This window comes from Pelmatolapia mariae, linkage group LG18, assembly GCF_036321145.2.
Source record: "Pelmatolapia mariae isolate MD_Pm_ZW linkage group LG18, Pm_UMD_F_2, whole genome shotgun sequence".
Lineage (NCBI taxonomy): Eukaryota > Metazoa > Chordata > Actinopteri > Cichliformes > Cichlidae > Pelmatolapia > Pelmatolapia mariae.
The window spans coordinates 22,604,805-22,626,602 of record NC_086243.1 but is presented as its reverse complement, the minus strand read 5'-3'; the positions used below and the strand labels follow the sequence as shown (position 1 = coordinate 22,626,602).

At 38.3% G+C, this 21,798-nt stretch overlaps 2 protein-coding genes across 2 annotated transcripts; one reads left to right on the top strand and one right to left on the bottom strand.

The window, feature by feature from the left end:
• Positions 1-1,352: 1,352 nt before the first annotated feature.
• Positions 1,353-10,329, top strand: e2f5 (E2F transcription factor 5). Its single transcript, XM_063462559.1, has 8 exons — positions 1,353-1,622; positions 2,838-2,947; positions 3,124-3,285; positions 3,819-3,927; positions 4,438-4,756; positions 8,294-8,431; positions 8,691-8,729; positions 9,658-10,329. The coding sequence occupies exons 1-8, from the start codon at positions 1,494-1,496 to the stop codon at positions 9,732-9,734; spliced, it is 1,083 nt and encodes a 360-aa protein (XP_063318629.1). The 5' UTR covers positions 1,353-1,493; the 3' UTR covers positions 9,735-10,329.
• Positions 10,330-10,517: 188 nt separating this feature from the next.
• Positions 10,518-21,282, bottom strand: ackr4a (atypical chemokine receptor 4a). Its single transcript, XM_063461876.1, has 2 exons — positions 21,204-21,282; positions 10,518-14,682 (listed from the first exon to the last, which is right to left on the bottom strand). Exon 2 carries the CDS (start codon positions 14,665-14,667, stop codon positions 13,561-13,563), a length of 1,107 nt encoding a protein of 368 aa, XP_063317946.1. The 5' UTR covers positions 14,668-14,682; positions 21,204-21,282; the 3' UTR covers positions 10,518-13,560.
• Between the last annotated feature and the right edge of the window lie 516 nt (positions 21,283-21,798).

Below are 21,798 nucleotides of genomic sequence, written 5' to 3'. Positions count from 1 at the left end.
ATCAGTTCTTGGACTTTTGGGAGAATGGTGTTCTATTCTTGTCTGATTCTAACTGCTCAACAGTCCTGGGCCTTCTTGTATCAGATGAAAGGTCTGGACTGTAGGAGGCCAGTTTGGCACATGGACACCTCTACTGTGAAGTTGTGCTGTTGTATTAGCTACAGTATTTGGTTTAGCATTGTCTTGCTGAAACATGCAAGGCCTTCCCAGAAAAAGATGTTGATGGGAGCATATATATTGCCCTTCAACCTTTAGACCCTGCAACATAAATAGTGCATTTCCAGAGGTGCAGGCTGCCAGTTTGCCATTGATGCTAATGGACCCCTATATCATCAGAGATGACAGGCATATAATATTTAATTTTGGCCTTGTCCCAGAATCTTTTGATGCTATCACATACTGTAGATGATGAGATATTCAAAGTATTCACAATTTCACGCTGATGAACAGTTTTCTGAAATTGTAATTTATAGTGCAATTTGTAGTGCAGGGTTTTTTTTTCTCATATTTGTGAACATGTTCTTCCTCTGCTTATCTTTACTTCTGAGAAAATCTGCCTCTATGATACACCTCTCTTTTTATACCCAGTCACGTTACTGACCTGTTGCTAGTTAATTAGTAAAATGGTCCTTTGGCTTCTCTCTCTCTCTCTTTTTTTTAAATCATTTTTTTCAGCCTTTTATTGTCCCAGTGCTGTCCTTTTTGGGATATGTTGCTGCCGTCCATCAAACTCAAAATAAGCTAGAACTTGTCATTATAAAACAAAATGTCTCAGTTGTGAATGACAAAAAACCCCATGGGATCATGAGATTTAAAAGTCACTTCACTGTGATTTTACAGATGTCCAAACATTTTTGTAATTTGTGTTATATAGGTGCTATATATAATCCTGTATATAGGATTAGTTGTTGGGATTAGATTATTTTTTCCCATTTTAAAAATAAAAATGACAAGAATGTTAAGTTACTATGACTTATCAAGTAAAGATAAAAAAGTTAATTTGAATATAGTGTTTGGGAATTTTACCAAAATATGATAATATATATAAATAGATGGTATGAAATCCTTGTTAGGAAAGCTAAAATTAAACACGACCTATAACAAAATAATTTAAATAAGTAGAATAGCTCAATAAAATGTTATATGTTTTTTAAATTAATTTAAAAAAATGTTAACCTATATTTTCGGCGACTATGGGCTTCCATACTAATACTAATCGTACCGATTGGTCAGTGATGTTTGATGTGCGGGGAGGCGGGACTTAGTTGGCACGAGCTCGGCGGTGGGGGTCGACCGTGGCACGAGCCGCAAATCGGTTGCCATAGCAACAGGACCCTAACGTAACGTCCGTTCATTTAAAAACCCTTCAGGTGCTGCTGTCGTCCCGTTAAGGGATCCGACGTTATCTGCTAACTTAAAGAAATTATCGTTATTCGCATTAAAACGTAGGTGGCTGAGTAAAAGCAAGTAAGGGTTTCTTTTATAAAAAGAAGATGGAGTTTGAGACGACTGAGACGGCACGCTCGACATCGAGTCGCCATGAGAAAAGTTTGGGGCTCCTCACTATTAAGTTTGTCAGCCTGCTCCAAGAAGCCAAGGACGGCGTCCTTGATTTGAAAGTGGTCAGTAAAACGGAGACGACGGGTTTTGTGGGTTGTTTTGGGGGGAGCATTAAGTGGTGTTTTCCACTGACAACATTAATACAACAGATGCGAACAAAGGGCTGTCGGTCATTACGGGTCCAGTCAGGTATACTGATTTGTTTAACAGGTGGAGTAGCAAGCCGCCATTACCCGGACTCCTCCTTTATAGTTCCACTGATACTCAAAAGGGTTTTTTTCGTCATTAAAAAGAAAATATATTTTTAGAGTATGTGTTGACAGAAAATAAGCTAATCATTGTATTTCATATGCTTTATCAATTTATCGTTTGTTTAATGCTAAATCAGGCCTAATTGAATTGCACTAAAATACACTTAATAAGTTTAATAGCAGACTCCCTTGAAACCTACTTTTAATGAGCGACCGGGGAGATGCCAGAGTGGCATCCTGATCCCCAGTCTTTTTGCATTATGATTAAACATGGCATTATCCTGTGACCCAGTGTCACCAGGTTCATATGTCCATGGGCTATAAGATGAAATAGGAATCATCTTCTTTTAAAAGAGAAGGCTAAGACTTAACTCCTGAAATTAGGTTTCTGTCTACCTGTCTTTATGCTCCTGAGACCTAGCAGATATCGACTCCCTGTGGGATCCTGCAGTAACATATAACAATGCGGTACCCAAATCAAGTTTTTTCCAGTCAGTTTTATATATGTAATTGATTTCATCTATTCAATTTCCCCACTAGCAATGTCCTTAAGTATTGGGCATCTAGTAAAATTTGTAAATGACTTTCACACTCCAGTGCTCTCCTTAGAGACTTCTGTTTCATGTTAACTGCCTGTGTCAATCTCTGATCTACTTGAAGCTTTAATTACTGCAGCTGTTTATTTATTTATTTATTTATTTATTTTTTATCATTGGTAGCGTTTTCCCTCTCTTCTTGCCCGCCAAACTTGGGCAATGTTTACACAGCAGGTTCCTCAGCCCTTTCCCTCCTCCCTTCGCCTCTGGCATTGTATAACTGGCTTCTTCTGCCAAGGAGTTTGATTTGTTATTTTGTGCAGCTTAATTTGCCAAATTCCCTATTTCTTGGATTCACTGATGAAGCATTTCCTGCAGAAACTTCCTGGTATCTATGATGGACCTGCAAGTGTATATGTCAAGATGCTATAAACGAACAGCTGATATGGAAATATGGATGTGATGTTGATATGTCTGTCTGAATTAACAGGCTGCAGACAGCTTGGCAGTGAAGCAGAAGAGAAGGATATATGATATCACCAATGTACTGGAAGGGGTGGGGCTAATTGAGAAGAAAAACAAGAATGTAATCCAGTGGAGGTGTGAAACAAAATGTTTACTATTTCAAAAAGTTATTATTTTAATGTTTCTGTAGATTTAAAAATGCATGCAGAGTTGGTGCTTACATTAATTTAAAGATAAACACACTTTAATTGAAGATGAAGCAGATGGAGCAAATGCTAAGAAAACATCCTTATCCTGTACATTATGTTAAGGGGTGAGAACATAGCCAGCCAAACTGAGGAGGCTTTGGAGCAGGTAAATGTCTTAAAGGCCCAAATTGCTGAGCTGGAAGCCCAAGAGAAAGAGCTGGACAACCAGAAGGCCTGGCTGGAGGAGAACATCAAACATTTGAACCATGATCCCATTGTCAACACATATCCTTTTTGTGACTACATTTTTGAAATAAATGTTTTTCTTTAGTTCACTTGGAGGCACTGCTTTTGTGCATCTCATGTCATCACTCTGCCTTTTCTATCATATGTTGGCAGAACAGTAGTTCTGATTTTCTTTTTCATCTTAAGACTTTGTAAAATAACCAAATATTAACTCAGTTTTTTCATATTAAATGAGTAAAATATCTGTTAGTAGGGCTTGCTTTGTTTTGCAGTGAAATATCACCGGGTGTTTTTTGTATTGTTGTCTGCATAGTTTGTAATTCTAGTTCTCTTAAGGCCCCATTTACTCGGTTCAGAGACAACAAATCCTTCTCTGATCCTTTTAACATTGTTTGCCTATTGATCAGAGAAAACACTATAAAGCAGGGATTATAAATATAATTGCCATTGTCAAGCAGTGAAATCACATCCAGGCTAATCCCAATTTGCACAATGCTCACAGTTCTTGTTTTTCAAGTTTATTGTCTCCATTTCCTTCCAACAGTAATCCGGCTTCTTTAACACTTCTACACATATAAATTTGTGACGCATGAAGACATCTGCAGCGCTTTTAGTGGAGAAACCCTTCTAGCTGTTGTGGCTCCTGCTGGAACTCAGCTGGAGGTGCCACTGCCAGAAATGGTAGTATTGCTTTGGTTGTATAGAAATGTACTGTTTTATTTGACTCTTCTTTAATGAGAGCAGACGCCAGACACAGCACAGGCTTTATCTAGCAGATTTTATTACAGGTGGATAAAAGCTTGTGAGTGAGCTGCAAGATTCTCGTCACATTTGGCTTTTTATTTTGTACATAATGGCCTATGTGTGCTCTAGAATCAATCAGCTAGTCTGTAACTTTGTGAGTAGGCTTTATTTGCTGTTGGTGTCCTTGTTTTACAGAAGACAGCTGTCTGCTGCATCTAGATATTGCTGTGATGGTAAACAGTAAAACTGTAAAGTTGCACAGAAACTAAACAGTGCAAACCTAAAAACAATGCACATTTATCTGATGGTTTTCTGTGTTTATCACTGCAAGCATCTTATTTCATGTCCTTGTGATCATGTGATCAGTTTTAAATATTCTTAAAAAAAGTTCAACTATATAACTGCTTTATTAAATGACATACTTAATGGCATGCTGCTGTTTTTAAGAGTCAGAGTGGTCAAAAGAAGTACCAGGTGAACCTGCGCAGCCACTGTGCTCCCATTCAGGTCATGCTTATCAACAGAGATTCAGAATCTAGAGTGCCTGTGGTCTTCTCTGTACCCCCCACTGATGACATCTGTCAGATGCCAACTCCACCCAGCACCCCCGCGAGCCTGCAGAGATTCCCTCTTTCAGTTTCCACTTCCAACACCAACACCACCTCCTGCTGCAGCCAGGAGTCTTTCTGCTCAGACCACCAGATGGTGCTGCCAGAACATGATGATGTGCTGACTCCGTCGGCCACCCCTCCTGACGTGCAGATGGGTAAGGATGGGCTTTAGGGTATGTGAATTTTAATGCTGTTGAAGTTCTTCACCAAAACCACCACAGAGTTTTACTGCCTGCTAAAGAGGCTGCGGTGAACACATGTGTAATAAAAATTTTGCATTTATAGTCAAGAAAAACTTCTACAAGTTGAGTCATTTGTGAAATTTAAAGTGGCCTCAGAAGAAACTTCTGACATAGTGACCAATTCAGAAAAACTAGGTTTACTTTCTGATGTTCAGTTTTTGCTGGAACAGTTTTTATTAATTATATAGTCAACCAATTTGTGGTGCTACATAAGGTTTCAGTTTTTCAGTGTCAGAGTCACACACTCAGGAGCAAATGTGAAAACCACTGCTCTAGGGTAATAAATATTACCTTATATTGTTGTAACTTTATTGCAGTTTATTGTTTGATAACAGCATTTTAGTTATTTTGTAAATGATTTAATTGCTAGCCACATGTTTAGTGAGAGCTGTTAATTATAGATTTAATTTTCTGCTAAAAAAGAGCATTTAATACGTATTTTCATTAGAAGACTTCATTTCCTTTGTTGTAGACTTGGAAGTTACTCATGTTTAGCTAGGAAAAGAAAGTTTTCAGGAAGTCATTATAAGTTGTTATGATGTCGGTCAGTTTATGTGTTGTACACCCCTTTTTTGAAGTCCTATATAAAAACTATTGTTTCTATAGAAAAAAAAATGTATCGAACATCATATATTCTTAAAAGAATGAATGTGTCCTAACACACATGATAGTGTGTTTTCTTTTAAGAAAGACACACTGTCGATGTTAAACAAACAGGTCTACTATGAGTGATGGGTGCTTTTGCTGTTACATTTGATTTGTAAGCACTGCCCTTCATTTAACTGCTTTTAACAATGGAGTTTGCGTTCCTCTTTCTGTAGTGCCAGATTGTTATGGATGATAACTATAAATCTATAGTTATAAATCCCATGCATGTTGGTTTAAAGAAAGAAACTGATAAAATATTTTAGATATAATGTGAAGGTGGTATAAACTGGCCTCAAGTTACAGTTGCGCATGTTGTTTCTGAACTTCAGTGCCTATTTTAACAGAATAAACTGCCATTGTGTTCCTGATTTTTAACACTTTAATGTATTTAAGCCTCAGGGGGCCCCAGGCCTGTGTACTGGGAGTGCCAGTGACAAGTCTGGATAAATGGGAGGAGGGTTGCGTCAGTAATGGCATCCGGCGTGAAATCTGTGTCAGAATAAAACGTGCAGATGTGTTCTCTGTGGTGACCCCTCAGGAGCAGTCAAAAGTGCCTCCTTCTTCATTTAAGGATTTCACTTCTGGTATTTTTGATGTTCACATAGTCATGTCTGGTCATGACCGGATGCATCGCAACACTTCTTGGCATATTACTGCAACCGGTACTGTGCAGCCTTTGCTGGCATTTATTCAAAAATAGTTCCTTAGCAATACCAGACATTACCAAATCCACACCACAACTTTCAAGGTGAAGAAAAACTTGCATTATCATTATTTTTAATGGTACATAGAGGTAAATGTAATTCTTGTAATTCACTGTGTAAAATTCTCAATTTGCTATTTACTTTTTAGTATCTGGTTATAAAGGTGTTTGTCAACAGCACTGGAATGCAAAATGATTGGCCTGTCAGTCTTATAAAAATATCAGAGGATCTCCTGGTTGTTTAACTGTATTGCAGGATGGCTTCAGGGAAATGTTTTGCCTATAGACACAGTCCAGACAGACTCAGCTTCCAGTAAACCACACACAACATCAACATGGAAGTCATAGATATTTTATTGTGAGGTAACATGGAAACAAGCCTCATTTGACAGGAAGCTGCTTGTCAGTCAGTTGTCTAGTGAGTTCTGAGCCACTGAATGTGGAGCTTGTGTATTAAAATAGCTGCAATTCCAAAACGGTTGATGCAGTACTTTTCTTAAAACCCTTTAAAGAAACCGAAAAGTCTGCACTTTAATCATATTTTGATCAAGTTGCAAAATTATGAAAATGTGTCACTGTCCACGGACAACACTGAAATTGATTATGTAAATGTGATTGATTTATTGTTTTAAAAGTATTGCTGTTTATCAGCTGACTTAGAAGTATTAGCTGTTGTAGAGTCTTGACATGCAAGAACAGCAGAAGTTATTAGTTGCTACTTTCTTCTGTAATACTATACAGTGCTAATATCTTGAAACAAAAAATAAAACTGCTGTCTGTCACGATGTTCCCTCTCTTAGCAAGCTGACTTTCAGAGTTGCGTGAACCAGATCTAGGCCATAAGAAAAGAATCTAAAGTCTTAGGAAAACTGTAGCGTCAGTATGCACAGTTTGACCAATTTCTTTGCAGATTTACTTCAATCTCTTGTAGCTTGTGAAAAAATGATAAACAAGGAGAGTATGAACAAAATTTTGCACAGAAAACTTGATCTTCAATAACCTCAAAGTGCTGTTACTATGGGAAAGTTTCATTTTTCTTTATCAGATTCTCTGGAATAACATTCTCCACCTAAATGAGTCACAAGATATCAAATTTCTCCCAATGGCAGCTACTTGACAACTTGTTTACATTGCTTAAAGGTTGCCTCACCACCTGCCTAATACTGTGGAAAAATACACTTGTGCAAAACAGCTCTGGCCCCTCTGAGTATGGTCACAGGACCTCTGAAGTTATCCTGTGGTGTCCGGCACCAGGATGTCTGCAGTGGGTCCTGTAGGCGCTCCCTTAATTTGACTTGTTTTTGTACATTTCTGTAATGCTGAGACTGGATTCCATGCAACCTGTTAAGCTGTGTAGAAGGGTTATAACAGTATTTAGGTGGGTGGTGCTTGTAACAGCCACATTGATGCCAGTTTCCCTCCATCAGAATATTGCATTGCGGTGCCATATACTTCACTGGTTTTAATGTGGCTAATCATTGCATATGTTCATGTGGCTTTATTAAAAAAAAAAAAAAAAAAGACTTCCAGTATATCTGACAGATCAACAGCTGGCAGCTCTAAGTTTTATAGAGGATGAGTCAGAGTTGCACTAAAAGTAGAAGAGTGTCAAAGCGAAACCCAGTCTGACCTTCCTTCCAGAAAAAAAAAAAAAATGAGGAATTGCCCCAACAAAATCACAAGACCTTTCACTGAATGATTTTTACTTACTCAACATTTGGGAACACTTGGAATCTGTAAAATGAAAGCTTATGGTATGTTTTGCACAGTGGTGTGTAGATGAGAAGCCAGTGCATAGGGTGTGTTTATTTTTTTTGTACATTAAGAATGAGTTAGGTAAAAATAATTCAGATTTAAAGTGGGCCATGTATAGGATTCTTTCCATGCATGACCTCGTGGACATTAATAAATTAACAGCCTTTTGGCATTAACTTCTTATTTACTGGACAAATGAGAGTGGTGGTAATCATGTTTTTCGAACTCTTACATTAAAGTAAACAAGTGCACATTCCAACATTTGTTGTTTTCTGCCTCCAGATAACTTAATCCTTCATTATGAGGTTAAGTGACCTTGTTTCGACTCCTCATTCTGTCTGCAGTCTATCACGGTCGACCGGTGATGGGGTTGGAGCAGCAGGAGATGGACCTGGTGGACCAGGAGTTCCAGTCTGTTCTGGATGTGAGCAGCCTACTGAAGCTCAGTGCCACTGGAGACCACATGAAGGATAACCGAGAGGGTGAGGCCCAGGGATTTGAATACAATCAGAAGAGTCTTTTTCCTTTTTTTAATGTTTACTTCACATTTGTTTCAGTTCTGATTCAGTTGACGCTCTTAGGTCTAAGCATGCTTTTGTTTAATGTTTTTTTTCCTTCAGTGGGAGATAGACTGGTGAGAGGAAAGGAATGAATTGTTTACAGATATGCTACAAATGGTCCAGAACAGTGAACGTTTAACACCACAGTGGAATAGAAACATGTTTTTAATTTTCTTTGTAGGAGCTGTTGACCTGATTGATGAACTCATGTCCACTGATGGTAAGCATCACAGCACCTGTTTTAACTACATTCAGTATCTACGCTTAAATATATATTGCTGCTAACCCCTCCACAGCAGTGCATTGCTTGGCTTCCATTCATTGCCCCAATTTTCTGTAATTCTGTAATTGGGGGCACACTTACCCCTAACTACTGGAGGTAGTCTACCTACATATAGACCTCCATAAAGTCCTATTTCAGATAAACTGAGACCCCTAACTCTGTTATAAAGCTCTCTGGTTTTATCTTTCAGACCTTAGGCATCACTAATGTGTCCATTTTAACGACTGGAGGTCAAAGAGAAGACATTCAGATGATGATTAACAGATGATCCTGAGTTAATGCTAACATCCTGATGCTTAGCAGGTTTATTATTTGACATATTTAACATCTTAATTTGGCATATTAACATTTCCCAAAAAGTTGCTTCTGTTCTCCTGGACGTAGTGTTTTCAGTGGGAGAAACATTTCATCAGTCATCCACTTCTACAGTCTAAAGAAGAAATGCTGCTCTGACAGCACAACTCTTTGGGCTTAAACTCAGAAATAAAAGTGTAAAATTACAGAAAAAGTTCTAATAGCTCATTGTTCAAAACATTTTTGTTAATTAAGAAAAGGAAAAATTCTATAGTAGACTACGAAAAAACAGGAATGTTAAACATGAATATAAAATGTTATTTAATTGTTTATCTATTAAAGGAGCTGTAAAACTTATGAAAATACAGATGAAAGTGTAAATGTTTGCCCTCCTTCACATTTTCCAAAGCAGTGCAGTGGGCTGGATTAATGTCTGTGTTGGGCCAATTCTGAACTCTGGGCCTTGCCTTTCACATCCTGATCTAGGTACTAAATCATCAACAGCTGGAATCTGTGTTCAGTGTGGGTGCCATCTTTTCATTTTTGCACTGATTCCTTTCTCCAAATTCAGGTATAGACTACAGCTTCAACCTGGAAGACAACGAGGGAGTGTGTGACCTGTTTGATGTGCAGATCCTGAATTACTGATGTCTGACGGTGACTCTGATGCACACTCTTACAATCTTTAGAAGCACTTTCTGCCTCTTAAAAACTGTAAAGATTTGTCCTATTTTGTTAGAAATTTCACAGATGATACTTTGATATACCACTGTCATCTTACAAAAACAAAAAACAAAGACTTCACTGATGTGCACCTCACAGCTAAACATATCCAGACTCTGTCCAGCAAAAACAAGTGCCTGATTTAATGAACCACAAGGTATTTATAAAGCCATGAGCCACGATGTCTCAAGTAAACAGACAAATCCTTCACATTCCTCACATTCCTGCTGCACTTTTGTGTCTCTGTATTTTTCCACATCCAGCGGAAAGCTTGAGTTGTTGATAACTGTTTTCCTTTGCACAGCTTATCCACTTTTGGGACTGTAACAGTGTTGTAGATAAGTTGAACTTTGCAATAACATTTCAGTATTTGTTTCTTTGATGATCCAGTTCAGGAGACGTAAGCTTTGTCTTCATGCAGTACGTCTTCATCTATTCAATTTCCCAGTTAAAGTTCAAGCACCATTTTGTATTTATTGAATTAATGTTTTGGCTACATTTTGTTTACCTTGTTTTTGTGAAAATGTCAGAAAGTTTTCTTTTCTAAATTATTGTGATACTGCCATTTTAGGCCTCAGTTTATCCTATCATTAGTTAGATAATTGAATATTTTTACTTATTTAATTAAAAAAAAAAGTAGTTCAGGTTTGAAACTGAAGTCAGTTGACTGCCTTAATCATAATTTAATTTAATTTGTTGCACTTTTGTTCTAAATATAGTACAATTGCAGAGTTGTTTTTTTTTGTATACTTCATTTTTTATTGTAAGAAATATTGTTTATATTCTCAATAAATCAGTTTAATGAGCACAGTTGTATTTGCAAAGGAAATGCATGTAAGGAAAATGAACAAAAATCACTCGAATGCAAATTTTGAGTCTGAAACAAATAATAGTTTTCAAAATTGTCTTGAATCACACAGAAGGTATGCAACAATTCAAATTGGATCAACCCCCCCTCCCCCCCCCCCCCTTTTTTTTTCTTTTTTGGCTCAATGAAGTGTTTTGCTCTGTTAACAGATGGATAACATCTCTCAGATGCTTTCCACATGAGTGTGTGACCTGCAGTATACACCAATACTTGAGTTCCACCAGCTGGGATACAGGGAAAAAAATACTAAAGAATAATAAATAATCCCCGCATCTAATGAATAGAAAATTAATGACACAAGTAAACATTTGATTGTATACATTTTGTCAAATTGGAGCATGCATTTTAAAAAAAAAGAAAAAAGAAAAAGTTGCAACAGACATCAAAAACATTTGAACTATGCAGTATCCTGTTTATATCTGTCAGGGTTAATGATGCCGATGCTGGACGGTAAGGGTAATAATTAATATCTGAATGTGTCCAGCCCTCCCTCTGTCTGCAGCTACACATTTTCTAAGTAATTTCAGTTCAGTGGTAAACCCATATGTAGTGATAAAGTACGATTACAAACTTGTCGTCATTGCCTCATAAAAAAGTGTTTTTTACCCCGCTGTGCAGCCTCGGCTCTCAGTGCAGAGAAGCGAATCTGTGTGTGGAAAAACATGTGTTTCAGATGTTCCTAGGAATTCAGGAAACAACAAATGCGGCATTCCCACATCAAACCAAACGAAGTCCCAGTGGATGTAGATATATCACACGATTCTGAAACACCAGCAGTGCATTACAGCAATTCTGTTGATGGTTAATGTTTGGGTTTTTTTTGTTTGTTTTGTTTTGTTTTTTTAAGAGTTTTCAGGAAACATCCTGAGCTGAGAAAAACAGATATTTGGCAAACATACAGAGGTTCAAAGTCTTTGCTCACCCTTTCATAGGTGCACGATATAATATCTGGTTTACAGCCTGTGCAGATTATTACATGAAATGGGTCTGGAGTTTTTATTCATGGTTGATTGTAATTAAACAAAGCACTATTTCAACAAAGCTGAAGTTCCAGCAGGTCTGGTTTTTCTTTCCTTTGTGGGTGTTTTTAGTGTGTAATGCAGAGAGAGTTTAGTAATAAGTCTTAACTGTGTGGGCAGAGTGCAAGTTTCTGGTGAAATCCCAGAGAAGCACAAGTTAACTTGAAGATCTGGATTAAAAGGATAGTTAGGTCCATAAGTATTTGGAGAATATTTTTATGTAATTTTACCTCTGTTCACCTCCTCAGCAGATTTTTAAATCAAACGATAAAACGTGATTAATGTACTGACTTTATAGCTACACAGACTCCCATTTTCAGAGGTTTAGATGTAACTGGACAGTTGAGAAGCAGAATAATAGAAAACTAAACAAATATCTGCATTTGGTTCAAAGTGTTGAACTTGTATTTGGTAGCTGTCTACTGAACTCCTTATATTACGTCCCGCAAGATATTAAAAAAGGGTGAGGTAGGACATCATTAGGTTGAAAAAAAAAACAAACCTGTCAAAGAGAGCATAAATCTCTAACTCTGCAATCTAGTATGTTCTTTAAAAGAAGGCCAGCTCAAAAACAAGACCTGAAAGACCACAGAAAGCAACTAAAGTGGAATATTGCAGAATTCTTTCCTTGGTTTAAAAAAACAAAAAAACAACCAAGAACACTCAGGAGGAGGTAGACATATTATTGGCAAAGTCTACTCTCCAGATACACCCTTATGATAAATGATCAGCACAGTGTGTTTACAAGGTGCAAACCGCTGGTTACATTCAGCAACATGAAAGACAGATTAGACTTTCCTTCTTTTTTTTTTTTTTTTGACAAATGAAACCAAGATGAACTTTATCAGACTGATACGACAGGAAACATATGGAGGAAGAGAGAAATGACTCGTGATATGAATCAAACCACATCATCTGTCAAACATAGTGGAGGCAGTGTTATGGCATTGGCATGCCTGCCAGTGCAACCGGGTCACTAGTGTTTATTAATGATGTGCCTGCTTATAGAAGTAGCTGGATGAATTATGAAGTGTACAGGCCTGTACTCTCTGCTCAGATAGCATTTTACAGTGCACACGGAAACAACCCAAAGCATCCTGGAAAATCAACCCAAGAGTTTCTCGAGGCAGAGAGCTGGGATATTCTTAACTTGCCACTTGGTCACCTGACTTCAACTTACAAAAGCATGGTTTTTGAATCCAAAAAAAACAAGCAGCAACTGAAGTAGCTGTAGTAAGAGCCAAGTGGAGCATCTCAAGAAATGAAATGCAGCAGTCGGTGATGTCCATGGACTTGGATTTTCATCCAGCTATTAAAAATAATCCTTATATCTAAAATTAATTTTAAATATAAAATCAAAAAATTAATTTCCATGATTTTGAAAATGGAGCACTGTGTATAAGAATGTCCGTAATTCTTGAAAAGTTAATGCAATACTTGAATTAGTTCTCTGTAAACCCACTGTGGTGGCTGTCATTGTCCAAACACTAATGGATACTACTGTAAATAAATACATCTACTCCTGCAAAGAGTAACTACAAACTGTCTCAGCAGGTCTTTTCATAAAATATATGTGGCTGAAATGATTTTTTTTCTCTTCAACAGAGGGCAAAAAAAGTAATATATATTGGAGCCCTTTGAAACCAGTACATAAACTGTTCGCTTTGGCAGAAAAAGATCTGCCAATAAAACTGTTTTTAGGAACAGACTGTTAAAACTAGTGGAATTTTTGAACAGTTTAATGATTTGCAAGCATATTGCTACTGCTGCTACACCCTACATCAACAAAAGCTTTATATGCTCTCCTGCTGGACCTTGTGTGCATATATAGACACATAGACCTCACTGACATTTTAGTCATGTCTCATATTGAGAATGTGTTTGTCTCTTGGGATGCAGTGTGGGAGTTGAATGACATTTCCATCTCCTCCTCCACATTAGTTTGTGTTCTTTTGCTTCCCCTCTTCCTTCGCTTCGCTTCAAACTTCTTGGCCACTTTCATCATGTGCATCTTGAAGGAAGACCCCACAAAGGCATAGAGGATCGGGTTCAGACAGCAGTGAGTGAGAGCCAGGCTTTCTGTCACCTGAGCCGCTTGATCAAGCACCTTACTCGCCCCGCAGTGGGTCACTAAGCTGTAGACTGTATCCATTGCCCGATACACCTTAACCACGTTGTAAGGCAGCTGAGTCATCACAAACACCCCTACGACAATGAGAAGGACACGCAGAGCTTTCCACTTCTTCCCTCTGCTCTCATCAGGGAGGCCCCGGAGTGCACAGCCCACCCGCCAGTAGCAAGTCACCATGACCAGCAAAGGAAGTAGGAATCCCAACAACACCTCGACCACCTCTAGGACAGCTTTACCTCCTCGAGCCATAGATGAAGGATAGACGGCTAGACAGACATTTCTATCAGATGCCTGCCTCACTTCTGAGAGTATTAAATCAGGAAGGCCAAGGAGGAAAGCTGTCACCCAAACAGCTAAACACACCTTCCAACAGCATTTCCTGGTAAACGCCCTCTGTAGCCATCGTCTTTGGTCTCTATCCTGTGCTCTGACCAGCGATAAATAACGATCTAAGCTGATGCACGCCAGCAGCAACATGCAGCAGGTGAAATTCACTGTGTAGCAGGCGGACACGATTTTACAAACAACCTCCCCTAGCTCCCAGCCCCTTGCAGCATCAGCAGCCCAGAAAGGGAGCGTGAGGAGCAGGAGCAAGTCGGCCACAGCCAGGTGGGTCAAGAAGGCATCTGTCATGGTCTTCAGGCGTTTGTGGTAGGCATAGACAGCCATGACTAAAACGTTTCCAGCCAGTCCCACCACCAGACACACGGTGTACATGATGGGCAGGAAGAGGGCTGCGAAAGATCGGATGTCCCCTTTCTCGCATACGGCAGGATAATCATCATAGGTGAAGTTGTAGGTGGTGTTGTCATAGTCGTAGTCTTCCTCTGAGAAATCCATGTTGATGATATAAAACTGTCAAGGGAAATACAGACGTAAACATTCAGAAAAATGTACATCCCCTGAGTGATACAAACAACAAACACTTGCAGGATTTATATACGAGGCAGATTTAAATCCAGTTCTTATGATAGGACTTAACTGCAGTAATTCAGTGCAGTCATTTAGAATTTCCTTGATTATCCTCTTAGAAAAAACAAAAACCCTGAAACCTTAGAGATTAACCAAATGAAACTTTATTTACGTTGTAAGAGCACTGTATTTTTCATTCTCTTTCAAGCTTTCCTTTTTTCCTGTCCTCCGGTCTCTCTTGATCATTCTTAGTAAAAGCTATGACTGCATGCGTAATGGTGCATTCTCAACAGAACCAAAGAAGAGGGCATAGTACATTTGCGCAAGTTAAAATATTGCAACATTGCTGAAAAACAGCCTATGCATGAACCAGCTGGGGTTCTCCTGACACCACTGACAAATTCAGAAATCTAGGACGTGCTTATTGATGACTGGAGATGTCTGGTTAAACTTTGCATTTAGATAAAACACAGAGAAAATGAACTCAGTTTGGAGAAAGGTAGGCTACATTGTAATGTTTGAAAGTATGTTGCTGTAACGTGATTGGTTGCCGTGCTCCTCATCTTTTTAGATGTTGGGGACAAATATCTGAGGGGAAAAGTTGGTTTGCTTTTGGTATGAACACACCATATTATTATTGTCATAATATGGTTAAGTATAGGCTGACCCACTCTCATCGAAATAATAGATATGAGTACAGTGAAATTAATCTGCAAAATTAATAATGATTGATCATAATCAAAAAAGAAGAAAATGTCACAGGAACCCCAAATTCCAAAACCCAAGTTACAGCATGGCTAATATGTCATATGATGTGCTTCATATTTTTAAGGTAAGGATGTCAGTAAGGCTAGCACAAATTCCCAAAGCCATACAGCTTTGGGGTTTATGAGCTCCTCGAATATGCATACAAGAAAACAATGAGAAAGTTTTCCTCATGAAAATTCAATCAACAACTTTAAAGGCAAGTGGCCATTAGTGTTATAGAGAAGGGTGCAACCAGAGGACGCATTCTGCCATGGCTGTAGTTTTAAAACTGAGTGGTGTATAGTTCTCATTTCTATTTTCTCTGTTTTCTTCTCAGCTTCATTTTTTTTGTATTTTCAAGAGTTTCACTTTTGCGAGAAATGCTGAATGAGAGATTGTTCTGAGGGAGTGAAGTCAGTGCAACAGAGGTCAGGATGTATACCACAGGTGATTCATATAACCAGTCCTCAAACACAAGAATACTGAACAAATTATATTACTAATTATATTACTTATTGGTTAAAAGAAGAGAGGGATTTTGTTGTAAAAATACTGAAAAAAGCAAAAAGCATTTCATTTCACCGTGTCTTTAAACATTCTGCTTGAACAACAGTGTGCACATTACTTGGCAGGGGGACTATCTTAAATCAAGAGGGAACACAAATTAGAAACTGACAAAAATAAATCAAAATTTAGCGCCACGATTCCTGTAAAGCTGCAGGCAACTATAGATCTGATGTCTGGATTTTATGTTCCCATTACAATAAAACAATAAAATACAACACTGCTAAGCTGTAAGCAGAACTGGAGCCACATTAGGAAACATTTAGAAACTTCACGTTCCCTGGGTTTAAGAAAATACATGCAAAGAAGAAATACTGCAATCTGGAAACAGTTGTGTGATTGTGTGTTAATTATTCTGTCGTAATGCTATCAGTGGTAACATCTGGACACCATGCCCTGACTTGAACTCTTCCTCCCTTTTTGTACCTTCACTTTGATAAATAAAACAAGTTCATTTAGCCTCTGTGCAGACTGATAAGTCCAAAGTGCACTAGTTTCTACCAGTGCATGTTATCAAATTTCCCTGGAGATCCTCTTGCAAAGATTACAGCACATTAATCTCCTCTCCATTGACTTTCACAGGGGAATATTATTGTTGCCACTACATTAATTTGACAACTACATTTATAATTATCTTCAAAGTGTTCCCCTTTTTTAGACATTGATTTCGAGGTTTTTAGAGTCAAGTTCAGAGCACGAGATGCCCACATTTTTTCACTTCTACACACAAGTAAATGATCAACAAATAAAGTGCAATGGCACGGGAAATATTTAGAGAACCATGTCAAACATTTGCACAGACTGACTCAATCAAGGTTGTTTGTAATATGTTTTTTTCCCCCTTGTAAAATAAACTGTAGACACAACACTACTGGCAGTATCTTCATTACTTTTGCCTCATTATATGGGTTTATCATGTGGAATGTTTTTCAGTTAACTGTTGGGCATTATTAAAAGGCCATTGGTTGTTTTCTGCAGAGCAACCATATTCAGAAAAGCATCCTTTCTGTATGTAGTGTCATAGTCATGGACACTTACATTAAACATGGCCAAAGTTCTTCATCCTAGACTATTGTCCCAACACCCAACACAGCATTCAGACCATGACTCTCACGGGGTGAGGATGATCATTAGAAAGGTGGTGGATCAGCCCAAAACTACACAGGAAGAGTTGTTAATGATCTGAAGGCATTTGTGACCACAGTCACTAAAATGCCATCCGTAACAAACTATACATTAATAGATAGAAATCTTGCAGTTCCTGCAACGTCCCCCTGCTCAAGAACAGACATGTACAGGCCAGTGAACATTTAAATGATTCAGAGAAGGCTTGGGAGAAAGTGCTGTGATCAGATGAAACCAAAATCAAGCATGGAGCATGGAGGTGGAAAAATGTCCTGGGACTGTTTTTATGCCAAGGGTACAGGACAAAATCTTGGACAAGTACCTTCTTCCCTCAGCAAAAACACTGAAGATGGGTCGTGGATGGTTCTTCCAGCATGACAATGACCCGAAACATACCGCCAAGGAAACAAAGGAGCACAATATGGTCATGGACCATAAATCCCACTTAATGGTCACTATAGCTTACCCTATATATCTTACCCTATCTCTACCATCCTGTCACACCAATCTCCTGCATGTCCACCTTCACTACATCCATGAATCTTCTCTGTAGTCTTTCGCTTCGTCTTCTGCTCCAAAAGTATTTGCTCGTCTGCCTTCACACCCACATGAACTTGGGTGAGATCCCATTCTTAATCTATAGGGTTTAATGTGATATTAGCCCACCCTTTACAATCTATAACAGCTTCATCTCTCCAGGGAAGGCTTCCCACAAGGTTTAGGAGTGCGTGTATGGGAATTTTCAACCATTCTCCCAGAAATACATTTCTCTAATTCATCCCAAAGGTGTTCTGTCAGGTTGAGGTCAGGACTCTGTGCAGGCCATTTAAGTTCTTCCACACCAAATCTGCCCAACCATGTCTTTATAGACCTTGCTTTTAGGGGTGCAACGATACACAAAATTCACGGTTTGGTTCGGTTCGATACTTTGGTGTCACGGTTCGATATTTTTTCGATACAAAAAAATGTTCATGTCTTTTTAATTTGTCATTTATTAAAATTATAAATATATATTTTAACTCAAAAGTACAGTTTTTAAATTTAATGTTGATAAAACAAATTAATAAAAAAATAAATCTATCTGATCGAGAAATCACTCATCTTTGGAAAAGAGGGTTTATTATAGAGAAATGGCTCTTTCCAAAATAAAAGCTATACTATATGCTTCTTGTTGGCTATATTCTCAGCAGCATATTAAACATATCAGGTCCCCATAAGGAGAATCATGTGCTAACGGCTGTCTAAATGACTCGGGTAAAGTTTGTAGCATGCGTGCTTGTTGTTTTTGTCTGCTTCCACTTGTCTTTGCACTAGGATGATGTCGGAGTAAATGTGCAGTCATATTCATTGTGTTCCCACTAGTGCTGTCAGCGTTAATCTGAAATGACGTTAACGCCACAACACGGCAAATCTCCGTTAACGAGCTACCGCGGATCGCCCAGTGCGTGGGGCTGGACGGCGTCAATACGTTAACAAGCTAACTGCGCTAACGCAGTAGTTCCCACCAATGTAATTGAGCATTGCGTGGCACATCCGACATACTGTTTTACTTTTGTCCATGACGTGCTTACCTTCAGGGTCATACTTCACATGAAGACCAAAATAGTTCCAAATGCCAGATCTGAATGAGGGTGGGGGAGGTTCAATTTGCCATGTTGCAAGGATCTTAACTTCTGACTCGCTAGCTTGCGCTGCGCTCAGTGGATCTGTGCTCGACAGTGCAGCCTAGGCGGATAAGTCGAACGCAGATCCACTGAGCTCCCCAACACAGACAGCATCGTCAGAAGAAAAGTTGATAAAATAAATTAAAAATGTTGTATTGTTCGATACATATGCGTACCGAACCGAAAGCACTGTATCGAACGGTTCAATATCGATACGAGTATTGTTGCACCCCTACTTGCTTTATGTACTGGTGAGATGCCAGTCATGCTGGAACAGGAAGGAACCATCCCCCAACTTTTCCCACAAAGTCAGAAGAATGAAACTGTCCTTTCACTGGAATAAGAGTTCCTTTCACTGGAATTACAGGGCCCAGATAAAGTCCTGAAAAAACAACCCCCACCCCTTCCACTAAACTTAACACTTGCACAGTGCAGTCAGGCAAGTAACATTCAAACCATTTCAGTGTTGCCTCTATAACTTCATCTCACAACTATTCAACATAATCTGTCCTTCTGATGTTTTCATTTGTAAAAATAAATAAACAGAATAAAATAAAGCATTATCGAGAAAGACAGATACGATTTAGAGAACTACTCTGGCCAAGAGACACATCAGACATGACATCAGAGCAGTGGAAATTTTTACTCTGGCCCGATTAGTCTTAGTTTAGATCTAACTGTTTCAAGACACAGAGTTGGTTGGATGTTTGTGGATCCTGCTGTGCAGCACTGAGAAGGAACTGTGATGGTTTGAAAGGATCTTTGTGTGACAAGGTTGATTTATTGTAATTTATTCAGAATTCTAAGGAACACCTAAGTCAACATCTTGGAACGACAAACAATCATCATCTGTTTGGAGTTTATAGTGAACATTATCTCTCCACCACAGCTGGTTATTGCTGTGGTCCACCCTCCTTGAATGTGGTTCTGCCCCAGGTTTCCTCCTCTAGAAATTGTTTTTTAACCTCACTGGCACCATTGCTAACTTGAAATGAAGTTGAATCACTTGTCCTTTAACAGGACAGTGAGCAAACCACCATAACAGATGACCTGGCCTCCTTACTCCCCCAGCACAGACCCTACAGAGATGGCTTGGGATGAGCTGGATTGTAAAGTTAAGGAAAAGCAACACTTGTTCAGCATGTGAGAATGGCTTCAGAATAAACACCTTAAGGCAAAATTACCAAAACTAATTAAAGTAAAACTCTTATCAAAGCGTAATGTTAAGGAATGATTTATTATTTGGTGATTATATATTATATTGTGCTATTCCCTATATCTTAACATATTCTACTGTTAAATAGTCTGGTCTGTTTTTGTTGATGTTACTGTACTGGAGCAACTGTAACCCACATAATTTCCCCAGGGATTAATAAAGTATGATGATTCTGATTCTGATTAAAGACATATGTTAGTTTACGATGAATCCATATGTGTTATTTACACAACCTCAGTCGGTCCAAGCTCACGACCATCCATAATGAGAGCCTGATTCTTGATTGAAGGTTTCTTCAAGGTTTCTTGCTATGGAAAGGGACTTTTTTACACCCAGCCAACAAAGTGCTGCTCAAGGAGGAAATTGATGATCTTTTTGTGCAATAATGTTCCTGTTTAAAGTTTACTGAGTTCTGGGGCTGAACAGAATACGTAGTTGCTCTTTAGTTTTACTCTGGACTGTAGAAAACAGTATTAAAGGAATAATAATAACTGAGTTGATAAGTTCAAAAATTTCAGTTGTACTATGTTAAAATATAGTCATTTACACTCTGAAAGTCCTACACTTAAATAGATGAGGAAAAAGGCCATACTCTCACTAATGCATGTTTATCTTTGTATAAGCTTGTAAAATACCTTATCATTTCTTTTAGGTGGATCTGGTGTATTTAAAGTATAAATGATAAAGTCAAAGTACCTCATATTACATGCTGTGCTTGAATAAATATCTGCATGTCACTCCACATTGATTCATCAAAACAATCTAAGAACCAGTTACGTTTGCATGTAAGGCTATTTAAATCTTTATTTTACTGAAAACTTTACTGGAATGCGTGACTCAAGTAAATATCTAACTTCTTATTCAATAACTGCTTTGTTATAATGTTTCTGACTTCTGTTCTTAATACCTACATTACGAAAAACTGACAAACAAACAGACTTAAATCACTCAGTAATATAAAATATTACAAAAATAAATGAATGGTGACTGCATAGCACAGGTGGAAAAAACGAACTCACAACAAACCTGTCTCTCGCGTTCACCGTAAATCTAAGCAGCCAATCAGCTTTTAAAACGAAGCTTGCATGAATACAATAGAAACATGAATATGTTTCATAGATACATAAAGATGTTTGATATTTACTCACTGTGTCTTATTAACGATCGATCCCGTGTGCACAGCGAGCTCCGCTCCAAGCTGCTGACAGGCTTCAGACTGCTCTGAGGAGGTACGTTTGATTTGTCACCAGCGCAGCGCGTGTGGGCGGGAAGTTAAAAAAAAACCCCAAACAAATCTGTATGAGAGTTTGATCGATTCAGATTTTTATTTTAAAGTTTTTGTTTATTTGAAAGGGTAAGCATGTAACACCACTGCATTTATTTTATTTACCTAAACTATTTTTTTTGCATTGCACGTGCAGGAGTGGATTATTGTAAGGGGCAGAAACTGTCATTGTGGAGTTTCCATTTGTTTCTCCACTGCAAATTGAATACAACTCTGTATTCATAAATACTAAAATAAAGACTCAAGCTTTGGATTTAACAGAAAGCACATGTGGAGATTTTCGGGGTGCTCAGCGGGCATACCTCGCTCCAGTATTTAAAACAGATGTATGTAGGCCCCACAGTAAAAACAAGAAAGAAGCAAAGGATTACTCAGGGAATCTGGTTGTGCCATCTGGTGCTTTGTTTTAGGGTTTCTCTTCACATAAATGAAAAATTCCAGCAGAAGCTGGAGAAAAT